At 36.7% G+C, this 26,446-nt stretch overlaps 2 protein-coding genes across 7 annotated transcripts; one reads left to right on the forward strand and one right to left on the reverse strand.

Annotated features, from left to right (window-relative positions):
* Positions 1-1,831: 1,831 nt before the first annotated feature.
* Positions 1,832-10,380, forward strand: Ufsp2 (UFM1 specific peptidase 2). The gene is made up of 10 exons (XM_071596410.1): positions 1,832-1,905; positions 2,068-2,343; positions 2,422-2,655; positions 2,815-2,994; positions 3,086-3,179; positions 3,699-3,974; positions 6,127-6,273; positions 8,681-8,807; positions 9,218-9,471; positions 9,615-10,380. The coding sequence occupies exons 1-10, from the start codon at positions 1,867-1,869 to the stop codon at positions 9,824-9,826; spliced, it is 1,839 nt and encodes a 612-aa protein (XP_071452511.1). The 5' UTR covers positions 1,832-1,866; the 3' UTR covers positions 9,827-10,380.
* LOC139697625 (tRNA (carboxymethyluridine(34)-5-O)-methyltransferase ALKBH8) lies at positions 10,257-26,000 on the reverse strand. 6 transcript variants are annotated; one of them, XM_071596406.1, is made up of 10 exons: positions 25,891-26,000; positions 25,430-25,651; positions 20,544-20,775; positions 19,979-20,113; positions 19,642-19,839; positions 19,400-19,556; positions 12,242-12,539; positions 11,738-11,893; positions 11,502-11,651; positions 10,257-10,837 (listed from the first exon to the last, which is right to left on the reverse strand). In XM_071596406.1, the coding sequence occupies exons 3-10, from the start codon at positions 20,767-20,769 to the stop codon at positions 10,397-10,399; spliced, it is 1,761 nt and encodes a 586-aa protein (XP_071452507.1). In that variant the 5' UTR covers positions 20,770-20,775; positions 25,430-25,651; positions 25,891-26,000; the 3' UTR covers positions 10,257-10,396. The 6 variants fall into 6 exon arrangements, with proteins under 6 accessions (XP_071452507.1, XP_071452508.1, XP_071452509.1 ...); XM_071596407.1 differs by having other exon boundaries at positions 25,844-25,951; XM_071596408.1 differs by lacking the exon at positions 25,891-26,000 and adding an exon at positions 25,762-25,826.
* Positions 26,001-26,446: the final 446 nt, after the last annotated feature.

Consider the following 26,446-nt stretch of genomic DNA (forward strand, 5'->3'; position numbering starts at 1 on the left):
TATGATCCCCTATTTTAATATTTAATTAAGTCTTTCTCTTCCTCGGAAACCGCAATACCTTTATGTTTACATTTATGTTCATCACATACCTATTGAACTGACTATTCAATGTACTTAGAAATGCTTGCAACCTCTTAGCTGACTGACAACCTAAAGCATGATCATCTGCAAGACTATGTGATTTTATGAGTTCCCACTGAGTCTCATTCCTATCTCTTGTTCTCCCCATGCCTCCTCTTCTTTAACCATTTCCTGTTCATATAGGTTAAACAGAACAGGTGATAATGAGCACCACTGTCCTACTCCTCCTCTTAACACTGTCCATCGCCATCCACCACCCGCATCTGAGCAGACTGAGACGTACTGGTTGCGGATTAACCTCCTGTCCCTCCAGTATATTCCTATTTTCTGCAATATGTTCATTAGTTTTTCCCAATTCACTCTATCAAACGCCTTATAAAAATCTACGAAACAGGCAAATACGTCCTGATTGTGTTCTTCTGTATATTCCTCTCTATTAGTGATCTCATTACTGCAATGCCTTCACGCATGCCTCTCCCCTTCCTAAAACCAAACTGATCATCTCCTAAAGAATCATTGTCTCCATCCTATAGTTCATGATCCTGACAACAACTTTAGCTGCGAGCGAAATCAAAGTTATTGTCATGTAGTCCTCACATATTAATGACATTCCGTTTTTTGGAATAGGAACTAACGCAGACCCGGCAACCTCTTCCGACCATATCCCTATTTCATAATGGGAAAAATCAATCCGTTAAACACTCTTCCTTCCACTTTTTCTTTTTCCAAACCTTTTAGTAGTTCCGCGGGAATGTTTTCTGCCCCCACGACCTTATTTGATTTCAATTCCCTTTATATCTCGCCATCGATTAATTCTGGACCTAAGCTATGCTCCTCTACGTCATATTCTCTGTTTAACCATGCTAGATTAATGCCGATAACATTAAATTCTTTTATAAGTTCCTACCGCCTCTCTTGGATCTTCTCTAGTTCAGCTATTATTGCCTAGGTCTTTCCTAGCTATTATGTCTAGGGTCCGACCTCGTAAAGCGAATATACTGCACTTTAGCCCCGGGATTCTCGGTACCAGAAAATTTTTTCTACGTTCCATCGGTGACCCACACACCCTGAAAACATAACCTGAATTCAGGCACTTTAACAAACAGTTTTTCAATTCCACATACTTCCTCCTTTGCTTTCGTCCAAAATACATATGCCTAGCATTGTCCCCTGCATCATAGTCTTCAACATACACGTGTTATTGGCAATCAAAATGCTATGCATCCATCTTCCTTGCCTCCTCTGTATTTTTCCCATTAAACCCGTCTTCCTCGTTTTTTTCCTCACTGCCAATTTCACCTATCCCATCTTCTCCTCACCCACATTTTCAGTGTTTCACATTATGAATCACATTTAACTAAACCAAAATAGTTCTATAAAATCTAGTAACATGATAAAATGTCTTGCTAATTGAAGCAAGTATCACCCGTAGTCATTATTTTTCTTTTATCTCCACGCTAATTCAAATATCTTCATCAAAGGATTCAAACTGTGGTAAGAGTTCAACAAGTTTCTCTCACTTGGTTTATGAATATCCATGCGTTAAATAAATAAACAAAATATAATTTACCTTAATTTAATATTTCCATGTCTGGTATCGCCTTCCTCGATGCATCCACTCCATATTCTGAGGGTCCATGGTATTTAGAAGTTTAATATTTCTGGAGAACTTGTCTGAACATTTTCCCACATTTTCCAGTATGCTGTCGTCTCTGTTTACTAAAACAAATGAGTATTGGAAGCGTGTGGGCACGTATTGTAGCTTGAACTGGCGTAGGAATAGAAATGTCTCCGCGTTTGAAGTTGTCATCTTGTGTCATAGAGGTAAGTCGATCGCTTAATTTCTCTTCTGTACACTTTTAATAACCTAATGTATCAATAATCATTTGTCAGTATTTCTCGAATTCCCAGAAAATGGGAAGCTTACGGTACCTTTCCCGTGGTCACTTAACTCCTCTGAATTTATTTCTACATTTTAATTTACAGCGTTTTTATCAAGTGAAGACTGAGTGCGTTGGCTTTATCTATGGCGCAATTCATAAAGGAGAAGTGTTCGTGTTGGGTTTTACCGTGGAACGCTACTATAATGCTCCGAAAAATGTTGCTGAAAGAGGAAAAAGCATAAATGTGAATCTGCCTACGGGATTAAGAAATGATGTAGTTGGATTAAATTTCCCTACCGAAGTTGATGTTGTTGGAGTTGTGCGATGGTATGATGATATAAATGATGGAGTAGATGACAAGATCGTACAACTTTTGGAGGTTTGTATTGAAAAAAGCTGAAATCGAAACTTTGACATTCCTGCTATTTACTTCATTGCGTGTGTTCTCGATTTTCAGGAGGTCAGTGTCACTGATAACCCTTTATTATTAAAATACAAAATTGCTGACCCAAGTTCGTTAAAAGCAGAGTGTGTTATCAGTGAGGTATTTACCGAAAAAACTTTCGAAGTTTTTACTGAATCAGAATTATTGGAATCGTTTATTTTAGTTAGGCTGAAAGCATCTCTGCGATTAGATTCGGAGCTTTCTAATGAACAAATAAAGAATTCTATGGAACTTCTTCAGAGGAAGGTATGTCAGGGTACTATCGAATTCTCCAACTTCTTACACTTCGTATAACTGTGTTTCTTAATTTTCGTTGGTTGTGAGATTGTTGTCGAATTGGTTTTGCAGTAAAATCCATCGCAATACTTTTCCATTTCTCCTGTTAATTTTGTTCATATTTTACAGTTGTCTTCAGGCTCTTCGGCATTTTATTTCCCTAAGCCATCAATTTTTTTAACAAGTTCTGATTCTGAAACTGGGCTGAAAGGTCCAGGAGTGTCTGGTGAAGATATGACATTGAAAGATTTGTATAATGTGTGTTTTGATGGAAATACCAAGAAAAGGAAAAGGGCATCTAAAGATTTCGTAAGTTTTCCGTGTATTTTTATAACTTTCATTACAATTTTGCTCACATTCGAAGGTCGTAGCCAAATTATGATTCCCTGTATCTTCTTAGGATGTCCTTCCTGTACAGCTGCTGATAAGGCCAACAAGAGAGAGATATTCATTGGAAAAAAATGCTTGTGCGCCTGTTATACAACATCAAAAAGGTATGTGTCGAGTTTTTTCCATGTAAGTTTTTTTGTGTTTAAACAGTAAAATCCTGCTATGTTGTTTATAAAAATGTGAAGAAATGCACAGTGCAAGTTTTTGATGAGTAACACTCAACAAATATGACATGTTCATTCCCATGCAGTTCAATGTTTTTTTGTTTTAACTGGATCACTAGCCTACTCATCTTCTGATTTATAGCCCATTAATTCAAATCTTTGGCATTGAATATGTATACCTATATATATTCATGTGAGCTGTAAGTTTTGTACACCCTTTACCAAATTTTGATGTTTTTTGTGCAATTGAATGACATTCATTTAGTATTCAAGAAAGCCAATTCACGGTATGCCTGCATTCCTAAATTAGTTTCTACTTACTTTAATTTCTGGGTTTACGTTTCTGTGTATTTTGCTATCTACTAAGTAACATTGAACATCTAAATGATAACATTTGTCACTCAGGACTGAGTTAGAGATTGAAATTGTACATTTATCATCCTTGTTGAATCTGTTTAGGTAATTTCAAGTGCCTCCAGATGGTGTTGCCTGTGGATTCCTTGTCCTTGGTTCACCGAGACACCAAAGCTCCTCATCTTTATTCAATTCTTGTCGAAAGTGTTTGCAGTCAGTTAAGAGCATCAAAAGAATGCATTCTTTCTCAGATGCTACAACAGTCTCAATCAGGCAGCTTAAAATGCCCCAGTCAGCCTACTCCATACCATTACCTACCCTCACCATGTGGGCATTTCGTTACGCTACTGTTACCCCGAGATTCAACTGATGCTGAATTAGGTAAGTGGAAGTTGCTTTTTAAGCTGAAGGACAATTTTTCATGGCAGTAGTAGTTTTTAGGGGAGGCAACCAACAGCTAGGGTAATTTGTACCATAAGGAAAGGAAGGGTGGAGAGAAGCCAGACATCAGCATTAGCCTACTCTAAATGAAAGGCACCAAGGGGTCTGTAGTTAAACGACTCATCTGGCGGTTGGCATACTCACTCAAAACACTATCCACAAAGCACCTCTAGTAGGGATCAGGATACCACTGAAAAATATCTACCATCTCAAGGATTCAAGCCCGGGCTCTCCTAGTGGGAAGCCAGTACATTAGCCACAGTATCCTGATCCCTGACAATTTTTTGTATATGCAATAGGCATTATAGATTTTAGTTTGCATCAAGCCACCATGAAGGAGCTAGCATTTGTGAGATGTGAAGTTGTAGAATTATAACAATGTAAAAGGGAAAAAACAACAGAAGTACCTCAACAGTTAGGCCTCACTTTTAAAATGTGGTGAATATTAGGAAGTGCATTGTTCAGCAAAACATTTCACAAGAATTGTATTAAATGCAAAGAAATGGTAGTAAGTTAATGAAGGTACCAGTCAGTTCATTAAACACTGCTACAAAAGTGACTAACAGTTTTTGCTTAATCAAGGACAAGAGCATATGAAGATTCAATTAAGTTCCTTTAAAAACATGAGTACAATACGATCATACTTACAATAATGAATTAGTTCAAATTGTCAAACTCCACGCTGCATTACTGGAGAATTATTACCATAATTTTTTTCCTCAGTTTTATTATTAACTATCAAAATGGTTTCAATGTCATCCTCATTGTGTCTGCTCAGATATGTTTGATTCAGGGCCTAAGATAGCTCCACATAAGTACTACATAGGGGGAGATCAGGAGAAAGTTTCCAAAAAAAAATGGTATGGGAGCCAATAGGAATGAAGAGAGAACACCATAACCAACAGAAAACATGGGCTGTCTTCTGTGTGGTGAACATCAGATCCATGTGTGCTGTGTTACCAAATGTGTTTGAAGTTTTGTGCAATAAATGCCTTTATCCAGTTGCATTTTGAGAGAAATGGCAATGCCTAGTTGTACCCCTCTCCATCTGCAGTGGATGCACTCAAATATTCACAAGCTCTCCTGGAGTAACAAAGAAAATTTGAGTGAATTATAACCACCATTTTTATCCTCAATTTTAAAGCCCAATGGTGGAAATTGAAGTGGCTCTTTATCAGGTTGTCTAAAATTGTTCTAATTTCAGCTTATTTCTTATCTGCCAAAAATATCTTTTTTTTGGCAGATAAGAAAAGAAAAAGAAAATTCCTAGTTTAGTGAAATCACTGCGTAAATTTGTCATTATAATATTTTGTGAAAAAGGTACTTAACCCTTGACCTCAAATGAATAATGGGTGGAGATGTGTCTGCCCCTCCCAAAATTGTCCTTAATGTGGCTTACGCAAATATAACTAACTTATCGGCCATTTGAATTTTCACATATGATGGCAATTTAAACTGCAAATTTTGATTGACTTTTGCAAGATTAATGACTTTCCATAAAATTGATAACTCTGCCAAATTAGGTATTGATAACCCTTGGATACATAAGAAATGGCAACATTATTTGACCATAGTCACGCCTTTTAATTCATCAATATGTATATATTTGGTGACCTTAACATCCATATCACAGATGTAATTTATTCATTTTGTAGAGCTTAAATGCCGTTTGTAATTTTATTGCATGAAGAAGCATAAAACATGATTGAATTTAGCATGTACATTGACTAAGTGAATAATCCCCAGTGGGCTTTTTGTGTTGTGTAATTTAGAGGGTAATTTGGTAATGACTTAATTTTAGGCATGTTTTTACTACCCATATTTCAACCCAAAGGTTTGTTTGATAGGCAAGGGTAGATTCCACCCCTATGTGATATGTGAAATTCACACAATGGAAGGAGGCCATTACCTTTCTCTGGTTTGCGTATGGTTTCCCAGAAAGATTAGGCTTGTGAAAAATCACACATTGCTAAAGCTAAGGATGCCAAGAGGTACCCTGAACCAAACCCAGGCACTCGGGTCATAGTTCAGTGATCCACCAGTGGAGTAACACCTCCAAACCCCTGAACAAAATTTTCTTCTTCTTTCTTAGAATTTGAAAGAAGAATTCTGCACTCCCGTCTGGCATTGACAGACAGCATACCTCTATTTCGGCGAAATAATCAGTACGTTTTCCGGGATGAGATGCCTCCAAATTCTCCACTCATCAATCCTCATGAAACACTTAGTCCATCTGGTGGTGAGTTTTCTGTATTTTACTGCTATCCATTCGCAGAAACATATGCTGCATGGATTTTGCATTGAATAGTGGCATTGACAAATGCATATTTATTCTTTCTTGACAACTGGTTGACTATAAAAGTTTTAAGATTTAAAAAGTTATTTAAGCCACATTTAGACTCATTAGTATTAAGAAAACCTTTGGTTATCACATATCTATATAGTGTAGTTATTACCTTTTAATCAAGCAAAACATTCATGATTAGAGGAGTACTGTATTTTCCCATCGGTAGTGCGCTCGTTATCTGTACAAAAATGTTCAGATGATCAAAAAAATAATGATGTGCATTATGTAAGGAAAATTGAAAAAATCAAAACAGCCCTATTTTTACACACACACATCAGATATAAGTGTATTTTACATGCACTATATATAATTATTATGTGCATATATATATACTACCTTGATCAAAAATTTCCCGGAATTTATTCAGAAAATTAAAAATACAAGTTTATTCATCTAAATCTATATTGTCCCCTTCAAAGTAATCCCCATCGACTGCAACACACTTATGCCAGCGCTTGATCCAATCCTCGAAACATTTTTTATATTCGGTTTTCGGTATGTCCATCAGTGCTTCCTGCGATTTTTCCATTACTTCCTCTCGGCTGCTAAAACGCGTTCCCCGTAATGGTTTTTTAACTCGATTGAACAGAAAGAAGTCACAGGGAGCCAAATCAGGTGAATTCGGTGGCTGTTGGATGGTATTTGTTGCATTTTTCGTCAAAAAATTACGAATAATGATAGCACTGTGCGACGGTGCGTTATCATGGTGCAAAATCCACGAGTTTTCTGCCCACATTTCTGGTCTCTTTCGGCGAATTGCTTCACGCAAACGTCTCATAATGCCCAAATAATACTCTTTGTTTACTGTCTGGCCTTCTGGCAAAAATTCATGATGCACTACACCGTTGTAATCCATGAAAACCGTCAGCATTGCCTTCTTTTTTGACTGAAAACGACGTGGTTTTTTTGGTCTCGGCTCATTTGGTGAACGCCATTCACTTGCCTGATGTCTGGATTGCGTGTCGTACTCATAAACCCACGTCTCGTCTCCAGTAATGATCCTTTTGATGAATGTGGGATCGGATTCAGCCTCGCAAATCATGTCTTTTGCGACGTCAACACGGTCTCTTTTTTGCATGAAATTGAGGTCTTTTGGCACCAACTTTGCTGCTACACGACGGAAACCCAAATCATTAACCACAATGTCTTGGGCGGATCCATAGGCAATGTTCAAGTCCTCCGCTATTTCTCTGATGGTTAATTTGCGGTTATTGACCAACATTTCTTTTACTTTATCAATTTTTTCACCGACTTTCGATGTCGATGGTCTGCCACTGCGTTCATCATCTTCGATTGACTCACGACCACTTCTGAACCGCTCGCGCCACTGGTAAACGACCTTTTTTTTAGAGAATCGTTGCCGAAACACTTTTCCAACATTTCCAACGTCCGTGCGCCACTAAATCCGTTTTTTACGCAAAATTTAATACAAGTTCGTTGTTGCAAATTTAAATCCATTTCTGAAATTGTAAAAAATCGCCAACACACACAGAGATAGATGTACTCTTGGCTACGTAACTTTTGCAAATGTCAAGTTATGACACTAAGATTTAAAGGGAATATCAACAACAGATGTACCAATTTAACAAAAAAAACAGAAAAGAAGAAAGGGGAAGAAAACTCCAATGGCCGTAAGGATTAGTTGCCAATCTCTCGTCAGACCAAATGTTGTGTTGGTGTGACGGGAATCACGTCAGGGACCAACCACAACCTCTCGACCAGAATACCCTCTGTGGTGGTTTACGGGAGATTAATCCGCGTCAGGGACCAACACACAGCCACACGCACACTATCCTGCCTGAAATCCTTCACGAGGCTGTGAAGGTGTGCGAGGGTATTCTGGTCGAGAGGTTGTGGTTGGTCCCTGACGTGATTCCCGTCACACCAACACAACATTTGGTCTGACGAGAGATTGGCAACTAATCCTTACGGCCATTGGAGTTTTCTTCCCCTTTCTTCTTTATTGAGAGGCCGTAGAGCTCATTATTTCTTGCCAAAAAAAAACAGAACTCAAATCGGAACGATGGGAGCGCCACACGGTGGTTATTCCGGGAACTTTTTGATCAAGGTAGTATATATATATATATATATGTAAGTACAGGTGTGCGGTATCTATACACATTCAAGATAACTATGAAGCCCTGGGTGCATGGTATCTATATAAATTCATGATAACTCCAAAGTTCTGAGGGCACATTATACATAAGGTGCGCGTTATCGATGGAAAAATATGGTAATATCTAAACAGAATTTTTATAATGAAAGTGTAAATTCTGATATTTTGAACTAATTTTTCTAGTTCAAGGTGGAGAGGAATCATTGGTACAAGGTCTGTATAGTTATCATCATTACATGCAAGAAAATATGAATGACAATGGATGGGGATGTGCTTACAGATCACTGCAGACCATCATCTCTTGGTTCAGGTAATTACAGTGAACTACATTTAAATGTTCCTCAAATTTATAAAACTGTACATTTGTATACTTTTTTCCACTCCTGTTTCTTGAATTGCATTTTTCTCTTTGATAATCAAAGATAAAAGGAGTGAATGTTACAACTTAATTTTGTGATGGTGAATTCTCATCCATCGAATGCCTGTCCTTCTGTCTGTATTATGCATAAGTTTCATTTCACAAAAATTTCAGCTTTTTTAAGTGATGATTGCGAGGATAAAGTCATAAGTCACGGTGTGTACAGCTCAGAGTCGGAACAAACTCAAATTAGAGTTTGATAATTAATAATCTTAATGACTGATGCATGCTTGGTCATTATTCTCACTTTGGAATGTTAATTTCTTCAGTATGTTTTTCTAATAGTTCCACTCTATTACCAGGTATCAAGGTTATACAAATAAGCCTATTCCAAGTCACCAACAAATCCAGAAGTGCCTTGTGGACCTGGGAGATAAACCTAGCTCTTTCATTGGCACCAAGCAATGGATAGGCTCAACAGAAGTAAGTTTCGTGCTGGACAGTATGTTGGGCGTATCATCCAGAATTATTTCAGTATCCTCTGGTGAAGAACTGGAAGCCAAGGGACGTGAATTGGCATATCATTTTGAGACACAAGGCACACCTGTAATGATTGGTTCGTAAAAAAATTAGTTTAAATTAAGTGTAGAAATAGTTTGGATTATTTTATTCTTAGGTCTGTGGGAATATAATTTTTGTACCAAGGTTTTCATTATGATCGAATTTTTTTTATAAACTAAGGCACTTCTTTGTTTTCAGGTGGTGGTGTGTTGGCTCATACAATTTTAGGTGTTCACTTCAATGCTGTCACTGGTGACTTGAAGTTTCTTATATTAGATCCTCATTATACTGGTGGAGAGGACCTAGGCATTATTCAAAATAAGGGTTGGTGTGGTTGGAAACCCACAACATTTTGGGATAAGACTGCCTACTATAACCTCTGCCTACCTCAAAGACCAATTTGCATTTGAAGATGTTTCTGTCTTGTATTCAATAATTTCCAAATCTTCTCGAGTGATGTGTGGTAGTTTTGCACCACATTCTCACTGTGTTAACATTTATGGCTATTGTGTCAAGTTCTCTTAGAAGTCTATTAATTGCAGGTAAATAATCCCGGATATAATGATCACTGGTTAATTAGGCTGTTTGAATATATTTTGCAGCTATGTATTGAAAAGAAAATGTGGGAGCTAGTTGAAAGCTGTGCGCATGTAAACTTTTATAAGGCTCAAGTATTGAATGATGAGCTAAATGTGAGGGCTATTTTATCTAAAGGTGTGAGGTGTAAATAAAATGGTAATTTAGAGAATCATTTGTACTATATGTGAGATGTGCTTTTGAGTAAATGGAATTTCTTTATTTTGGGTGTTACTGTACAACTATAGGAAAGTGCCGAAGGATATTAAGCAGCTACTGTAAATGAAGTGCTCCTTTCTTGTCTGTTGGCTCAAGGAACATATTTTATTCATTCTTTTCTTGTTTAAAAAAATAAATTTTCAAAATAATTTTTATACTAAGTCCATCATAATAAATGTGTTTTTTTATTCTTTTTCGATTAATACACACCAGTTACCTTGGTCATAATAACTTTTCTTCACGTTCACACCTTTTACTTGACTGCAAAGGGAATCCAACTCTCCTTCTTCAAACACATGGTAATATCTGAAATACGTTGGGTTCACTCTTCCGAAATCCCCTCCTGAGTCACCTTTTGAATTCAATTTCCATGGGACCAACAGGTCACCATGCTTAAAGTCAGTTCGATTTACATGCACTGGAAGCGATATATTCAATTCAGCGATTTGATGTTCCATGGATGCCATACATGAATCGCTCACACTGGCACTCTTCTTTCCCATTTGAAACAAGTAGGTTGATTTGACCTTTCCCCTCTCTTGCTCCTTGGCCCACACATAAATTAGAGCTTGACCTCCAGATCTAAGAACCTCAACAATTTTGATTACAGCCTGAAGTCTTCTTTCCTGTAAAATATTTCAATTATGTAGACACTCGCAGCAATCAAGAATTTTGTCACAAGTAATGGCCAAAAACATTAAAATATAAGATATGTAATATTGAAACTAATGGCTGGATATTCTGCTAAATAATCAAAGCAGGTAAAAGATGCTCACACCATAATAAATTCCTATTTAGTTCTTAACAAAACTAATACATGTAATGAGTTCACTTGACATTTTTTTCAGTCTTTAAATAATATATTATGTTCTTCGTCTCAATTTCAGCCAATTATTTTACACATACATGCAGAATTTCCTAATAGAACGTTCATTACTTTATATAAACCTCAATTTTTTAAGGTACTTAATGACATACTGTGATTCTTTCAAACTTATTGAAATATTTTTTTTATAAAAAGGTAATTTCTTGCTCTACAGATTCCCCTGGTAGTCCATGTGCCCCTTGGGATCCCAGTACCTCTTAGGCTTATAAAAGTCTTAGGTTTCCCAAGGGTCAAAGCACCAAAGTTGACACAACACCCATGCCCAAGGTAGGACTCAAACCTGCAACCTTTCAGTTAGCAGGCAGGTATGCTACCCACCTGACTAAGCAAACCAGAAAAATTACATTTCACATATTACACAATAAAAATAAGTTCAAAAATATTTTCCTTTTACATCTTATTACCTTTGTTGAAAGGTGATGGATTACTGCTATGCAAATACATGCATCAGCTGTTCCTGGTTTCAGTGGTAGGTGAAGACAGTTACATGTAAAAATTTGAAATCCTCTATCTTTGGCCACTGTGGACAGGCTAACACTCTGATCACATCCAACCTAAGTAGCACAATATGATTTATTTAACAAATGACACAAAGTTTAACTCATCAGTTCATTAAAAACTTTTTTAAAAATGGGCTTACTTCAAAAATTCCTTTATTACAGCCAAAATACTTTCCATTTCCACAGCCAATATCCAACAAGATTGACCCAGCAGCTAGATCCTCCACAAATTTGGAAATGTTTGGCCATGCTTTATGTCGAGTTTCGCTAAAATGCGAAGCTATTTCTTCGTACACCTAAGGGATTATAGAATATCAAGTGTAATAAATTTTGATTTAAGGCACTTCTTGCGCTGAAATTCTGTCACTGCATTTAATAAAGTCACTTATCCTTAGCAAAACAGTATCAGTACTAAAACAGAAGTCAAACCAACAACCTAAGGGCTGTAAGCCCTCCAAGTATTAACACACTGACTCCAACAGTCGAAATAAAATGTTACTATCACATGATTATGTAATACCATTTTCAAGTGATTCTCTAATTATGTAGCATATTTATCACACTTATGTCCATTTAGTATTAATGGCTGCATAAACTCAATACATTTAATAAATTTCCAATTGCTAGATTCCACACATACTTACATCTCGAACATGCCTAGCTTCCAGCCTAGAAGCAACTTCATCATTCAGACATGAATCTCTTTCTTTGCTGATTTGTTTAGATGTATTTCCTGATGTATTCATTCCTCTTAGCTTAAAAGAGTCACATTGCTGATGAAAATCACAAAAACATTCTCCTCGCAGAATTCGCCTAAAGGTAAAAGATGTTCTTGTCCCTCTGTGACGCACGCTCAGATATTCTTCCACTTTGCCATTCCTTTCCTCTTTTACTGAAACGATATCCATTTTCCTGGGAGTAATTCCATGGGCCCAACGATATCTGAGAATCATATGAAACAAACATAATATAAAAAAATTTGTTTTACGAAACTAAGAACGGAAAAAAACAAACACAGGATTGTTGGGGAAGGTTGAAGGATGCAGATCACAAGCGCAAAAAAGTCCTAAACAGGGGCTTGAACCACGAATTTTCAACTTTCCAAATGAGCTCGCAAGGAAATGTAATTAATGCTGAAATCCATGAGGGTTCATGCAACTAAGTGCCTTAATTATTTGACCAGAAGATGGTGCTCGGGAACTGTGTATTATTAAATTATACATATATACACATGTATAAACACACGCATACATAAATATACATATATACACATATGTATACACACACATACATATATACATATTTACACATATATAGGCGTTTATGTATTCATACAAACAAGGTTTGCATAAGAAGCATCAGAGTGAGTTGCTGAACTGAGACCATCAGTTAAGTGTTCACAGGATCGCAGATGGTATTGGCATTGACAAGATGACAGTGTTCACCATTATCACTAAAAATTTGGTGATGCAAAAGATCTGTGCTGAACTCATCCTGAAGGTCTTGACTAACAACCAAGAGCAGAGTCAAGTGTCTGTTTGTGAAGACCTAAAACAGCATCGCGATGATTCCCCAATGCCCTTATAGTCCCAACTTGACACCAACAGACTATTTCCTATTCCCAAAAGTGAAATCCTTCCGCACAGCCCTCACCATAAGAATGCAGTTCTAGGGGGAAGAGCAGAGAGGATATGTGTGGGGGAAGGGTGACAGGAGGAGAGGTAAGGGACGAATAGGAAATGGACTAGGGGTTGGAGGGGATATGCAGGTGGCTATTGGATAGATTCAGTGAGTTTGATTCAGCCGAGGAGGTTTGAATGTAAATGACTGGAGCACCCAGATATGCACCATCTCACCTGTATGTTACTTGCAGACTTGGAAAGGGTATGCAAGATTGTGATTAAGGGAACATAAGGAAAGCAGGTAAGAGCTAACAAAAGGGAAAACATGTTGGGCAGAATGAAGAGAGGAAGGAAGTATGCAGAATTGAAGAAGATTAATTTTAGTTTGGATGTCAGATTGTGTCAAGGAGATGCAAGGAAATGTATTTTTGTATCGTTGTTCAGAGTAAGTCAATGATAAACCAATCTTAAATTGAAGAATACCAATAATAATGATGAAATATTTAATGGGTTGCATTTTCTGATGCCCTAGAGCTGCACCAGCAAGATCAATGGTAGCTGATCCAAGCATCAAATAGGTCGAAGGTTTGAATTCAGACAAAAGGTAATCCATGCAGTGTCTTATCCTCAGTGAGGTAACTCTGCAAAGGCATCTTATTCCCATTGTGAGGACAACTTAAGTAATGGTGTCAATGAAAAGCACTAATGAGAAGTAGTGGGAAACCACCTAATTTAACTTTCCCATGATAATGGCATGAATGCTACATGTATTGTACAGAAAACGAACAAAAACCCTACAACTTTGGGACTCCACTAGCTGAGCAAGGCTGAACCCAATGGGTTGCCATGTCCAGCAGTAAGGAAGGCATGGCTTTTCACTCATCATCTTTCAAAGTCCTTGCATAGCCAAGTTGAAAAAAGTGGACTAGAAGGCACAGAAGATGATCACCACCTTTGGAAGAGGGTAATATTGAGAAAATGCTGAGGTCAGAAATGTAACAAAAATTGAAAACGAAAATTGAGAAAGGAAGTATAAATATATTAGGTTTTTGTGAGGTGAAATGGACTGCAGAGAATATTGGATTCATAGTTGAACATTAATTATGGCAGGAAGGAAAAGAGACATCCATTCCATCACAGCCTTTAAAGTCCCACTACTTATCAATAATTTTTATACCACCTCTATGCCTTTTCCACATCTCCCCCAGCAACTTCCTCTCTTTGGCCACTCAATTTAAAACTTCAGCATTTGTTTTCTTCTATTTCCAACTTATTTTCCCCGTTCTTTCACCCACCCACATACCTAGAGCCCCTATCTACCAAAGTTAATCCTCTTGCCTCACATCCATTAAGGGCTCTGCTCCATGTTAAAGACATCACTAATTTTTTCCTCAACTCCTTCCTTTTGTGCCCATCTTCAATTGTCTTTTTTATCTGCAAATGCAATTCTTCTTCTAATGCATTCATTACTATGCTCATTTCCCTTACAACTACTGCCCAAATACATAAATTCCTGAATCTGTCAAAGTTTCTTCTCTCCAACTTTAATGTTTAACTTAAATTTTCTACTTATTGAGAATCTCAATAACTTTGTTGTCAATCTTCATCCCATTTCGTATGCATCATTTAATAAAAGCAACCAAATAATAACTGCAAGCTCTCCTCAATAACAATTCTATATAATTAATGCTTGAAAAATCCCCACTGTCTCCCCATCTCATCTCACACAAATATAAGATATACCTACTTTATCATTTTCTCTTTTGATGTTTTCTAGCTTACCTGCCCTCAGCATTGTCCTAAGATTCCAGGACCATATTTCACTTGAGTATTCCTCTTCTGGGACTTTTCATTTGCCCCATGCTTTCAGTTCAGTTGTTGAAGGATTTTATGTGATCAGGCTTTGCCTCACCCACTGCTCAGGCATGACACCTAGTCCAGAGGTTGCCAGGATTTTCTCCTTGCGTTTGTCCATATGCAGGGGTTAGGTAGACAAAGGGACAATATACGTAGTCTCAATCTCAGCCCATTTAAGTTTTTTTGTAATGATTATTTATAAAGGAAATGACAATTGTGGTAGTTTCTTGTTTCCTTCTTAAATAGTGTTTTTAGCATGCATGTAACAACATCGCTTACAGCTACCTCTTTGAGGAATACACATAGACTTACTTTCATCTGGATCCAAACCATTGACCTATCTGACATAGATGTCCAAACCAGAAACAACTATAATTGCTCCTCCCCTTAGAGTTCAAGGAACTAAGGCAACAGAAGCCTTTCCAACATGTAAGGATATAGAGCAAACAATAAGTAAGGTAAATACAAAAAGAATTATGAAGTCATGAATCACAAGAGATCTTATGAGGATGAGAAAAGAAAATGGATGGCTGTTACCATAGAACTGTGAAGAATAATATATTATTATTTTTTTATCCTACCAGTTTAGGTAGGTTTTCGATGGGCACAGCCAATATAACTGTACAAAGATACATTTACCTGCCTCTCCTAACAAAACATCACCTAACATCCAAAACTACAGAAGTCCCTCTCCATTTCGTCAGACTTTCTTCCGCCATTTCATCCAACATGCCTTTCCTATGCCCAACATGCCTTTCCTATCCCTTCATTTGCCTTACATTCTCCCCTCTATCATAATTATTAACATTCCATTGCCAATCGAAATGCTCTGAATCCATCTTTCCTGCCTCCTTTTGATTTCTCCTAATAATCCCCACCAACTTGCGGCATTATCAGGTACAAGTTACACATACAGCTGTTGAATATATACACTTCAGACAGAGGAGAGGGGGGAAGTTGAAGGAGGGGGGGTCGGGTTCTGCAGAATTTCAAAGTGGGTGGTTGTGGCTTTTTCGGTTAAGGGAAGAGGTGGTGGCACCCACGGAGGAGGCAGAGGAGAAGAATTGAATTAAGAATTGTCCAATATGGAAGAACACCAACAATAAAGCTTAAATTTGTTTAAAGAGGAGAGGAATTTGATAGATGAAATCCAAAAAATACATAGAATGGCTAAAGAAAATATCTATACATGGTGAGATCTTGAAGGCCATGGTAGAAAGGAGAATGTGAAGTAAGCAGGGATAACAAAGGAAGTGAATAGTTTTTGGAGAGCACAAAGCCAGATAGTATAAATGACTGAAGATGGATATGATTTTCATCAAACATGAATACAAGGGGAACCCAAAAATAACAGGAATGTTGTTATAGATTCTTTAGTTCTCAATATATTTACATTAAATTTTGTTCACCTTCAAAGTATTCCCCATTGACCACAATGCACTTATTCAAACGATGCTTCCATTGTTTGAAACATTTCTGAAATTCATTTATCAGGATGTCCTTTAAGCCTTCTGGCGATTTTTGTCTTACCTCCTCCACAGTATCAAAATGCTTTCCTTTCATGTCCCTTTGGAGTCTGGGGAACAAAAAGAAGTCACAGGGGGCTAAATCGAGAGAGTAGGATTTTTGTCAAAAACTGCTTCACGGATAGGACAGTATGAGCCAGCGCATTGCTCTTGATAATCCACCATCATGTTTTTCGCCGAAATGAAAAAAGTTGATTCATTGAAACAGCTCTCACGGATGGACTGATAGAGTCACAGCGATGGCACTGTGCATATTGATGCAGGTGGTGCGAGCCTGACGTACGACCGGCCGAACAAAGGCTTCCCCCATTCTCGCTCCCCACCGCAGCCCAATTTCCATTACTTTTGGGTCCCCCCTCGTAAGTCCCCATAGAAACTTAATTTTTAATTCAAAGATGTTGGGGGACATCCAAAGCCTATCCTCAATAGTTGAATTATCAGTGATGCAGATGAACAAAGTCTTCTGGCTGATTTCCTTCGACAAAAATCATATGCATGAGGCCACAAACACTCTGCCTTCAACTTTTCCCTAAAGACTTACATAGTTTTGAAGGGATGTTACCTATCCCCCACAGCCCCTTCCATTTTAATTTTCTTTGATTCCTTTTCTATCTCACAATAAAGTATGCCCAGACCTGACATAACCTCATCATCATATTCTCTTTGTATATGTAATCTTAACCTTCATAAATCAATAGATGATTGCACACCACATTAGATATCATCAAAAAATATTAAAACCACAAAATAAAAGCACCATAACAGATGTTTACAATAATATTACTCGAAAACCAAGTCATCAGTCTCAAGAAATTCATTTACTGCATAAAAAGGTCTAACTGATGGCCAATAATACAGTTTGGTTTTGAATGCTGAAATATTAGTGCCAAATGCAAAAGTTGGTTGCTTATTAAATAATCAAATCCCATCCATTTTGCAGAGAAGTAGAGCTTAGTTAAGTGAAATATATATGTAGCTAATGGTTATTTCTTCTTTTGCAATTATGGATCTTGTCAAGAGATTATTGAAATTTTCTTTTAGATCACATGAGTAATAACAATGGGGAGAAAGTAATAGATTTCTGCTAAAAATAGGGGTTAGCAATAACGAACACTTGGTTTAAACACTACAATAAGCATAGGTATACAAGGAAAATGCCAGGTGATTCAGAAAGGTGTCAGTTTGACTATATTATGGTTAAGCAGAGATTTAGGGACTACATTAATAAATGACACAGTTTCCCCAGAGCAGATTAGAACCACAATTTAGAACTATTGAAGTGAAACATCCTCTTCAAAAAAATAAAAAAGGAATGACATATGAGTAATTAAAATGTAGAAGTATCAAGCGGAATGAAAAAAGAGGAGTACCAGCTGGCTTTAAAGAAAATTATGAGTAAGGAAAGGGTGATGGGCACATCAGAGAGAAATGGGAATATCTCAAAAAAGGGGTTTGGAATGCATGAGCAAAACTATTGGAACAGTAAATAGAAGTCAGTCAAGGGGTTACAATCATTGCTGTGCACGTTAGATAATCAGTATGGTAGGTATGCGATAAGAATCAATATAAATAAAACAAAAGTAAGGAGGCATTGAAGAATGGGAGTATTAATTAAAAATTAACATTTGAGTGCCAAAACTAGAGCAAGCGGAACAATTTACATAGCTTGCTTATTTTAGGGACTAAGATGGTCAAATTCATCATTGACTAGAGAATAGAAGCTTTTGAGATATGGGTGTGAAGGATGGAAAAGGAACATCGGACAGAAAGGCAAACAAACAAAGATATACTAAGAATGGTGTGGGAAGAAAGAGGTTTTTTGGGAGAAAGAAAAAGGAGGCAATAAGGGTGGATGTAGTGATTTTGACTAGCAATCTACCGTTGAAATAAGTCATAGAGGGTAGAACATCATACCAGTGAAGTCGGGGGAGGAAAAGGATAGGTATGTTGGATGGAATGGATGGAGAAAGAACGAGGAATTTTAGTAGGGTTTCTCATAATGTTGGGTATCGAGCCGTATCTTGTTAGTTGAGTCTACGAAATGTAGCAGGGTTGAGTATGTGTCCATATGAAACCTGCCTTAAAAGGTTGACAATCAAAATTATAATAATGTTAAGTACCACCAATTATACAATTGTTTTTCTGCCTAACTAGCCATGCAAACCCCATTTTGACAGCCTTCATGGTAAGATGCGGCTATGAACCCAAATTTCATATCAGGACTTAATTTCGAAATATTGAATTTATCCATAGTACAAAAAATAAACTTGTGGTTGTTCATAAAATTTATTATGCAACTATTCATGATGAGTCATTTTCTTAACCTAAAATGGAGTCAACACTTGCCATTACACCAATAAATGTTAGTAGGTATGTCTGTCTATTTTTATAATGATCATATGCAAACTTACCATGATAGGGTGAATATACTCCCAAATGTTCACTGATATTCACATATTTGATATATGTGATTTTTTTCAGTGATGCACAAAATGGAAAATAGAGATTTAACAGCTAAAAAATAATGAGGTTAGAAAAACTTAAAACTAACTAATCAGTTTTCATTCCAACATCGGCGTACTGTATAATTTATATATGAGGATGTATGTGCCTTCTCAAAGATAGTCACCAAAAAATAACACCAACATTGGAAGTGTAATGAATTTAAAAAATATTATTTACTATAATATCACTACTTTAGAGCCAACTTGCTGGCATAATCGAACACCTACCATCCTAAATAGCCCACTTAAGATGCCAAGCAGTATATTTCCATTGGCATATTATACATATGTACCTGGATTCTCCCGTCATTACAAGCAACGAACGCCGTGGTAAGGAAATGCATACATGCTCTCCATTACATCTGAACTCCATTACAGCAGACGACCCAAGAGAAAGGGAAACAATGATATCCTCAAATGCACTGTGAGTGTCCACATGGGAAGGTATTCCTGCAATTGTACATATATTTCCTTTAAATTCCATAGTATTTTTTGCAACTTCATATTGTTACCATTTCATTTTTAGCTTCAACACCTTGTCCTGGTTGATATTCATTGACAGTTAGCTGGTTTGGTTTAAAATTAAAGCCAGTTTTGTTAAGTAGCCTCTGCGTCAAAAATGCACACTGCTCCGGTATATCTTCTGTCAGAGGCGTATCCTTGTCCACATTATTATTGTCATATCTGAATTCGTACCCATAATGTTTTACTCTTCGGTGTTTCAAATTTCTTCCTATAAAATCACATTCAATCATACCTGACTGGTCACTGAGATAGAATTCCCGGTAGTTTGTACAAATGATATAAATTAATAAAAGAAATAAAACATTCCCTCATGAAAATTATAGAAATCTTTTTCGTCCACAACCTACCTTGCTGGTCGTTATTGCTTTCCCAATTTATGCAATTTAATAAAGTATTCTCTTCTTCTTCCGTCACAAAGCCATTAATGAGAATAAGTCCATTTGGCCAAGTAGAAGAAATTCGTTCAGGCTCATCTGTGGGGACTTAGAACGCACACAACTGCAATTAATTCATAGGGCTTGAGATTTTGAACTAAAAATCAAATAATATGCTTATTATTACGATTAGAAAAGCTAGCATTGCCACGGCGAATCATTGCAATCCCTGTCGGCTTTTGGATGAGAAATTAAGGACCTAAAGGCTAATAGACAAATATATTCCAGTATATATTCATATTTTTCTTGAAAAAGTGGTAGAGTAAAATTCACGAGCGATGAGTCAACACGGGTTTTTTCGTCACAAAGATACTCTGGGGTACAATTTAAAACGGGGACATTAGACGAGAGGTACGCTGTAAATTGGGAATGTATAAAACGTAGTTGTCTTTATAAAAGTAAGAGTTTACCAAAACTGTAACTATAAAGAACTAAAAAATGCAACCAATACATCTTCATTTTAAGAAGTAACCATTACCTCTTTCACAATAAGCCAAGAACAGCGTAGCATCACAGACTTGAAGATTAACTTGCCCATGCAAAGAAGTGTATGCTTTTTCAGAACATTTTTCGTCACTATAAGCAACAAAACAATAAGACTTCCCCGGCAGCATCACCACATTTTCAATGCCGCCAAACGGCGAAAAGAGCTCCACTACCTCCTCACGCTGAAGACCCGATACAAGTCCGGCATTGCATATCATGAGGAACTAAATGAAATTCGATTAATTACAGGAAAAAGTATGCTGAACAGGCTGATCAGTTGCGTAATGAATAAACATGTCGTGTGTTAGTAATGTACATTAAAAAACAAGCAGTAATGGAAATTTGATATCCTAAGTATGATGGGAAAAAAATCAAGTTACCCTGGAACTTTCGCACGTTTTTATTCCAAGATCTCTAAATAACATGTGAGATATCCTTTTCTGTTTCTTTTCCCATTTTCTCTTCTGCTTCTCAGGCATGGCCAGCATATTTAACAATAAACCACGATAAAATCACTTAAACCTCGGCAAAATTCATGAGCAATCGAAAGGGAAGAGAAGAAGAAACAATTATATAAAAGTAACCCTCAAGAATATTTAAATATTATTTGCTTATTTTGACGAATTCCGGTTTTCGTTTGTTGTTCGATGTTGCATGCGCTCTTCAATTTTTTTCAAAAATGTTGCTTCTTAAAAATTAACATAGCATATTTATTATATTTTCATGAGTTTACATTATATGAGGTTATTGAGTTCTAGTATTTATGGCCAAAAAGAGTTTGCAATTGCGTTGTCTTAGTATTGATTGCCTTCTCTTTGAGAAAGCTTCTGTGCCAAATGCGATTGTTCTTTATGTTCCCATCACTTTGACCATTTTGGTCCAAGATACTTGATAATTAAATTTATCCACTTGCCACTGTCAATGAATTCCTATTTTATCATATAAATTCGCCCTCCTCTCCTTGGAAAGAGCTTAACCTTTATTTTATCGACTTAATTTATTATCCCCATACGTATCCCAATGACTTATTAATGTGCTGAGCACCGTTTGCAACTCCTTGGCTGACTGGTTAATTAGAGCTTGATCATCGGCAAATATAAATTATTGAAAGAATTCTCTTACTTTCATTTCTATCTCCAGTTCTTCCCTTGCCTCTTTAATCATATCTTCCATGCACAATATGCATTGAAAAACATCAGTACTTAAGGACACCCCTGCCTTACACCATTCCCAACATTCCTCATTCTGAGACTTCATTCGTCATTAGCACCTGAGTATTTCGAGACGTATTGTTGCAGATGAGCCGCGTATCCCTTCAAAACATGTCTATTTTCTACAGCATGTTAATTAATTCTACTCAATTCACTCTATCAAACGCCTTTTTGAAGTCTATGAAACAGAAAAATACATCCTGACAGCTTTATGTTTTCCTCTCTGGTATTGGCTCATTGCTGCTATGCCACCACGGGTGCCTGTCCCTTTTGTTAACTGAAAAACCCTTATCATTCACAAAGTAATCATTTGTCATGCCCTCAATCCCCTTATTAATGATCCTGAGAATCACTTAAGCTGGAAGCCAAATCAAACATTTTGTTCTATAGTCCTTGCATATGGCTGCCGCTCCATTTTTTGGAATAGGAACAAGCAATGCTTTGTTAAAATCTACTGGCCAAATTCGTTCCTCATAAATTCCCCAAATTAGCCCAAGCAATCTTCCCCCCACATTTTCCTAAGCCCTAGTAGTCCCTCAGGAAGATTATCTACCCCTACAGCCTTTTTTAATTTCAATTCCCTTAATGCTCTATCTTATCTCACAATCAAGTATGCCCGGACCTATGCTATCACAATCTACGTCATATTCTCTATGTCTAAGCTTGCTGGCCAAATGTCTTTACTGTCTGTACTATATAGATCCTCTGATATATACTTTCCATATCTCTTCAATCTTTTCTGATTTGGTTTATAGCTTTCCTGATTACCTTTGATAGTTTTCATGGATTTTCCGTCATTCCTGAAATTGCTTTCATCTTCCTGTACAGCTCACCAACTTCACCCCTCCATTTGCAAACTTCCCATATCCTTGCAGTGCATCATTTTTATTTAACTGTATTAGTTTTCCACCTTAGTTTATTGTTCAACTCTTAGTACATTCTGTCATCTAATTCTGTGTTTGCGTTCTTCCATTTACTTCTCTTGTCTATCTTCATATACATTCATCTGTATTCCCTTCCCTTGTAGTTTTGTTTCTATTTTATGCTCTTATAGTTTCATTTGTGGCCTATGATGATTTTCAACTTCATGTTTGCAAGTCATAATTTTCTCTTGAAACTCCTCAGGAGGAAAATAAATTACTAACTTATTTTTCTCCTGGCTTATGCTTCTACATTCATTTTCCTCCGCCGTCCTCCTTGGTTTATCCTTTTGAACTGATGTTAAACTTCATTAGTACTTTAGTATGAACTGTATCCACATCCACTCCCAGGGAGCCATGTGATTTAATAATCCTGTTTCTAAAGCTAAAAGGATGTTTCACTTAAGTAGTTCTAAATTGTGGTTTTTATCTTCATATGCTTCGCAGAAACTGTCATTTATTAATGCAGTCCCTAAATCTGTGATTAACCATAATATATACTGACACCTTTCTGTATCACCTGGCATTTTCCTTGTATACCTATGCTTATTGTAGTGTTTAAACCAAGTATTTGCTATTGCTAACCCGTCTCTTGCAGAACTCTATCACTTTCTTCTTGTGTTTATTTCTTGTTTAAAAACCATAGTCCCCTAACCATCTCTCCCTTGGCCTACCATCATATTCCAATCCCCCATCACTATCAAATATCTCCTTCCAAGAGCACTAGCAAATAAATATTCCTCTCATCAATTTTACGCCCTGTTGACCTATTACTTCCTATGCTTGGTGGGTGAAGTGTAAACCTAAACAATAGCCAAGCCTTTACCTCTCCTAATAATTTTCTATGACCACCTATTCGATGTTTCTACCAATCTTTTTTTAATATAACTGCTGCTTCTCATTGCCTCTCTTACACTCTGCTGAATATTACTTAATAACTATCACTCCAGTAATCCTGTCTAAGCTCTCCTACAATGGGCATATTGATGATACTAATATATGCCTCCTTTGGATATGAAAAGTATGAAGTTATTTTTATCATGGTCACTTGTGCATTTCTAACTTTCCCGCAGTAGCATCTTTTTTTTCATAGTTGTTTTGTTTCACCGCGGGGCCTTTTTAACGTATATACCATTCTTCATGGCTTTCCGTTAATTTAATTTTATTGAATACTTTCCCAAGATATTCACCAGGCTCATTTTGTGTCTACTCTCCACCTAGGGAGGTAGGATATGTCCATCACCAATTTGATGGAAAAACATCCTTGAAGTATTTTCATCTTTTCCAATATATTTCATAGCAGTCTTTAAAAACCAGCTTAACTCGTGACCCTAATTTTAAGGAATTTTAAAATTTTCCATTAAATAACATCAGTGGGGGTCACCGGTTGTGACTCTGACATATAATTGTGTTACTGATATTTTTCACTCATTTTGATTCTGAACAGAATGCAAACAGAGACAAGTATAGAAATCAAAGTTTCAAAATTTTGTCTTCCCTCATTACACAAAGAAGGTTTTGTTATATACATTTAAACATTCTCTTTGAAGGCTGTGAACATTTTTGGACCCCCATAAATTATCCATAGGACAAATAAGATAGGCTGAGGACATTTTCGAACATTGATGGCAATCTCATGTGGACAAGGATCTAAAGAGTTTAATGCCATTGTTTTCATATTTTATTCTTTTTCATGCACCCATTTTAAAGGGTTGAATATTTCCATTTTCCACTGATCTTCAATGCTGAAAATCAAGTGGAGTCCAATTTCAAAAGGGGGCATTTCTGAGATTGAAACTATTCCTCACTTGGTAATATTTTTCCATTATATGTCTCAATTTTCTCATAATTATTGTATTTTTACTTTTTCTGCCTAGTGAAGTTATAAGCTCACTGGTTATCATATACATTTTACATCATACCTATAAGACATTGATTTCATTAAATTTGTCATAATGACTCATTTAAATAGGAATGAATAAGTATCCATCATACTGAGACTTAAAAAAGGTTACAGTTTTCTGTATACACACCAAAAAGATAGAGTAGATGAATTTGAAAATTTTAGAAAAATTAGTCAGACCAATTTATGCCAAGAAAGTTAAGAAAAATATGACCTATCATTGCATGAAAGGAAAGTGGAAGAGTACCTAATAAATTACTAACCAAATCGATTTCAAAAAATCAACAGGAATGCATTCCTTTAAGTTCTAAAGTAAATTGGGCTGAGCTATGCTGGCAGAGTAATTCACACTACATAGAGTGCTAATGGTAGGGTTAAGTGTGGTGAAAGCACAGGAGTTAAATTAAATAAAGTAAGGGAGAAATATTCAATAACATCCAAGATCTTTAATGTTTAGTTGCATAGAGAAGGATTTAATGTGAACAAGTTACAAGTCAAAGGGGGCACATGCATAAATAAATGATAAACATAGTTTAATTTGGGAATGACATTGCTTTACTCATAGAAAAGAAAGAAGAATAAAAAATGATGAATATTCGTAAAGAGAAGGAAATGAAAAGTACAACCTTAAGATAAACAAAACAAAAACTAAAGGGTTTACAATTGAAGCAAAGAAGGTAATGTCCAAATAAGACTAGTGAAGACACAGGAGTAAGTGGAATAGTTTTGGCATTAAGGTTTTTAATTTATGATCATTTGAAGAAGCAACTGGGATATTGTGGGGCAAAAAAGGAGTACGTATAAGGCTTTCTATCAGGCACAACCAAGGCCTAATAGTACTCACAACAATTGGCAAAAGGAAACCAACCAACAGTAATCAACACAAGCTTGGAAAGATATGTGATGGCTGTGCTCAACAAAAGTTTCCCAATTAGTTCTTATGCCCTAAAAATGGCATATCTTGGGTGAAGCAGAGGCCTCTCAGTATCCCACTGGACTCGTATGCTCCCTCCAGGGGAAAGGATTCTTTAAAATAACGGAGGTCACGTCTCAGCAGCTGTAAGATCTACTCAGAGTGAGAAAAAGAAAAAACAGAAGGTGATAGAAATTTGTTGTAACGGAAGAATGATGAGAATGAAATAGATTGAAACGTCAACAGTAGTCAAGTTTCAGTACCTCTTTCAAAGATTGGGAAAAAATATAAATGACCCTTGAAAGAGGTAACATTCTGAAGTTAGAGTTAACTTAAGTCTATTACATCTATAAAAGAAGGGGGTTCAGAGGGAAAGATTTGTCGAATTTTACCGGAAATGGTAACGGTTGGATCAGGAATAGCAGAAATTGGAAGCATATACCGCAAGGAACGAATAAATTATGAAGTAATTAGATTATTGGCGGACATAACGATAGGTTGGAGAGCTTCGTCAAACAAGCCTTCTAATTGATGACCCATGTCCTGGTGATGGCTAATGCAAGTTTAGTGTTTTAACATTAATTTGACGGTTACGTGCGAGCATACCTATTGTATGCCCATTTCTTCGTGCAAATTGTATCTACTATCCTTGGTATTCTGCTGTCTATTGTGTTGAAAGCCTGTAAGTTGCAGAAAATAATTATATTTACGTGGCAGTGTCGCTGGGTCGGTGCTTTAAGACTGATGGGGTAAAAGCTCATTAAAATTTAAGATTCACGTCTTTGCCCCGCGACGGCCAGTTCTGATTTCCACTCGCGAAGGGCATTGGCCAAAATATTCCAATATTATCTTACAAACTCGACTCCTCACAATATCACTAACTCAGTGCGACTGATGTGAATTTCGGAACACATAATCATAACTTCCAAAAATATGTTTTAAATTGAC

This window comes from Hetaerina americana, unplaced genomic scaffold, assembly GCF_022747635.1.
Source record: "Hetaerina americana unplaced genomic scaffold, ioHetAmer1.1.p SCAF_8, whole genome shotgun sequence".
Lineage (NCBI taxonomy): Eukaryota > Metazoa > Arthropoda > Insecta > Odonata > Calopterygidae > Hetaerina > Hetaerina americana.

Coding starts and splice junctions, on each gene's coding strand:
- LOC139697625 (XM_071596404.1), bottom strand. CDS start 21,039: ATGCTGGCCATGCCTGAGAAGCAGAAGAGAAAATGGGAAAAGAAACAG. Junction 12,540..19,399: donor GTAATGACGGGAGAATCCAG/GTACATATGTAT, acceptor TATGATTCTCAG/ATATCGTTGGGCCCATGGAA. Junction 10,838..11,501: donor TCCATCACCTTTCAACAAAG/GTAATAAGATGT, acceptor AATATTTTACAG/GAAAGAAGACTTCAGGCTGT.
- Ufsp2 (XM_071596410.1), top strand. CDS start 1,867: ATGTCTCCGCGTTTGAAGTTGTCATCTTGTGTCATAGAG. Junction 3,180..3,698: donor TGTTATACAACATCAAAAAG/GTATGTGTCGAG, acceptor GAATCTGTTTAG/GTAATTTCAAGTGCCTCCAG. Junction 8,808..9,217: donor ACCATCATCTCTTGGTTCAG/GTAATTACAGTG, acceptor CTCTATTACCAG/GTATCAAGGTTATACAAATA.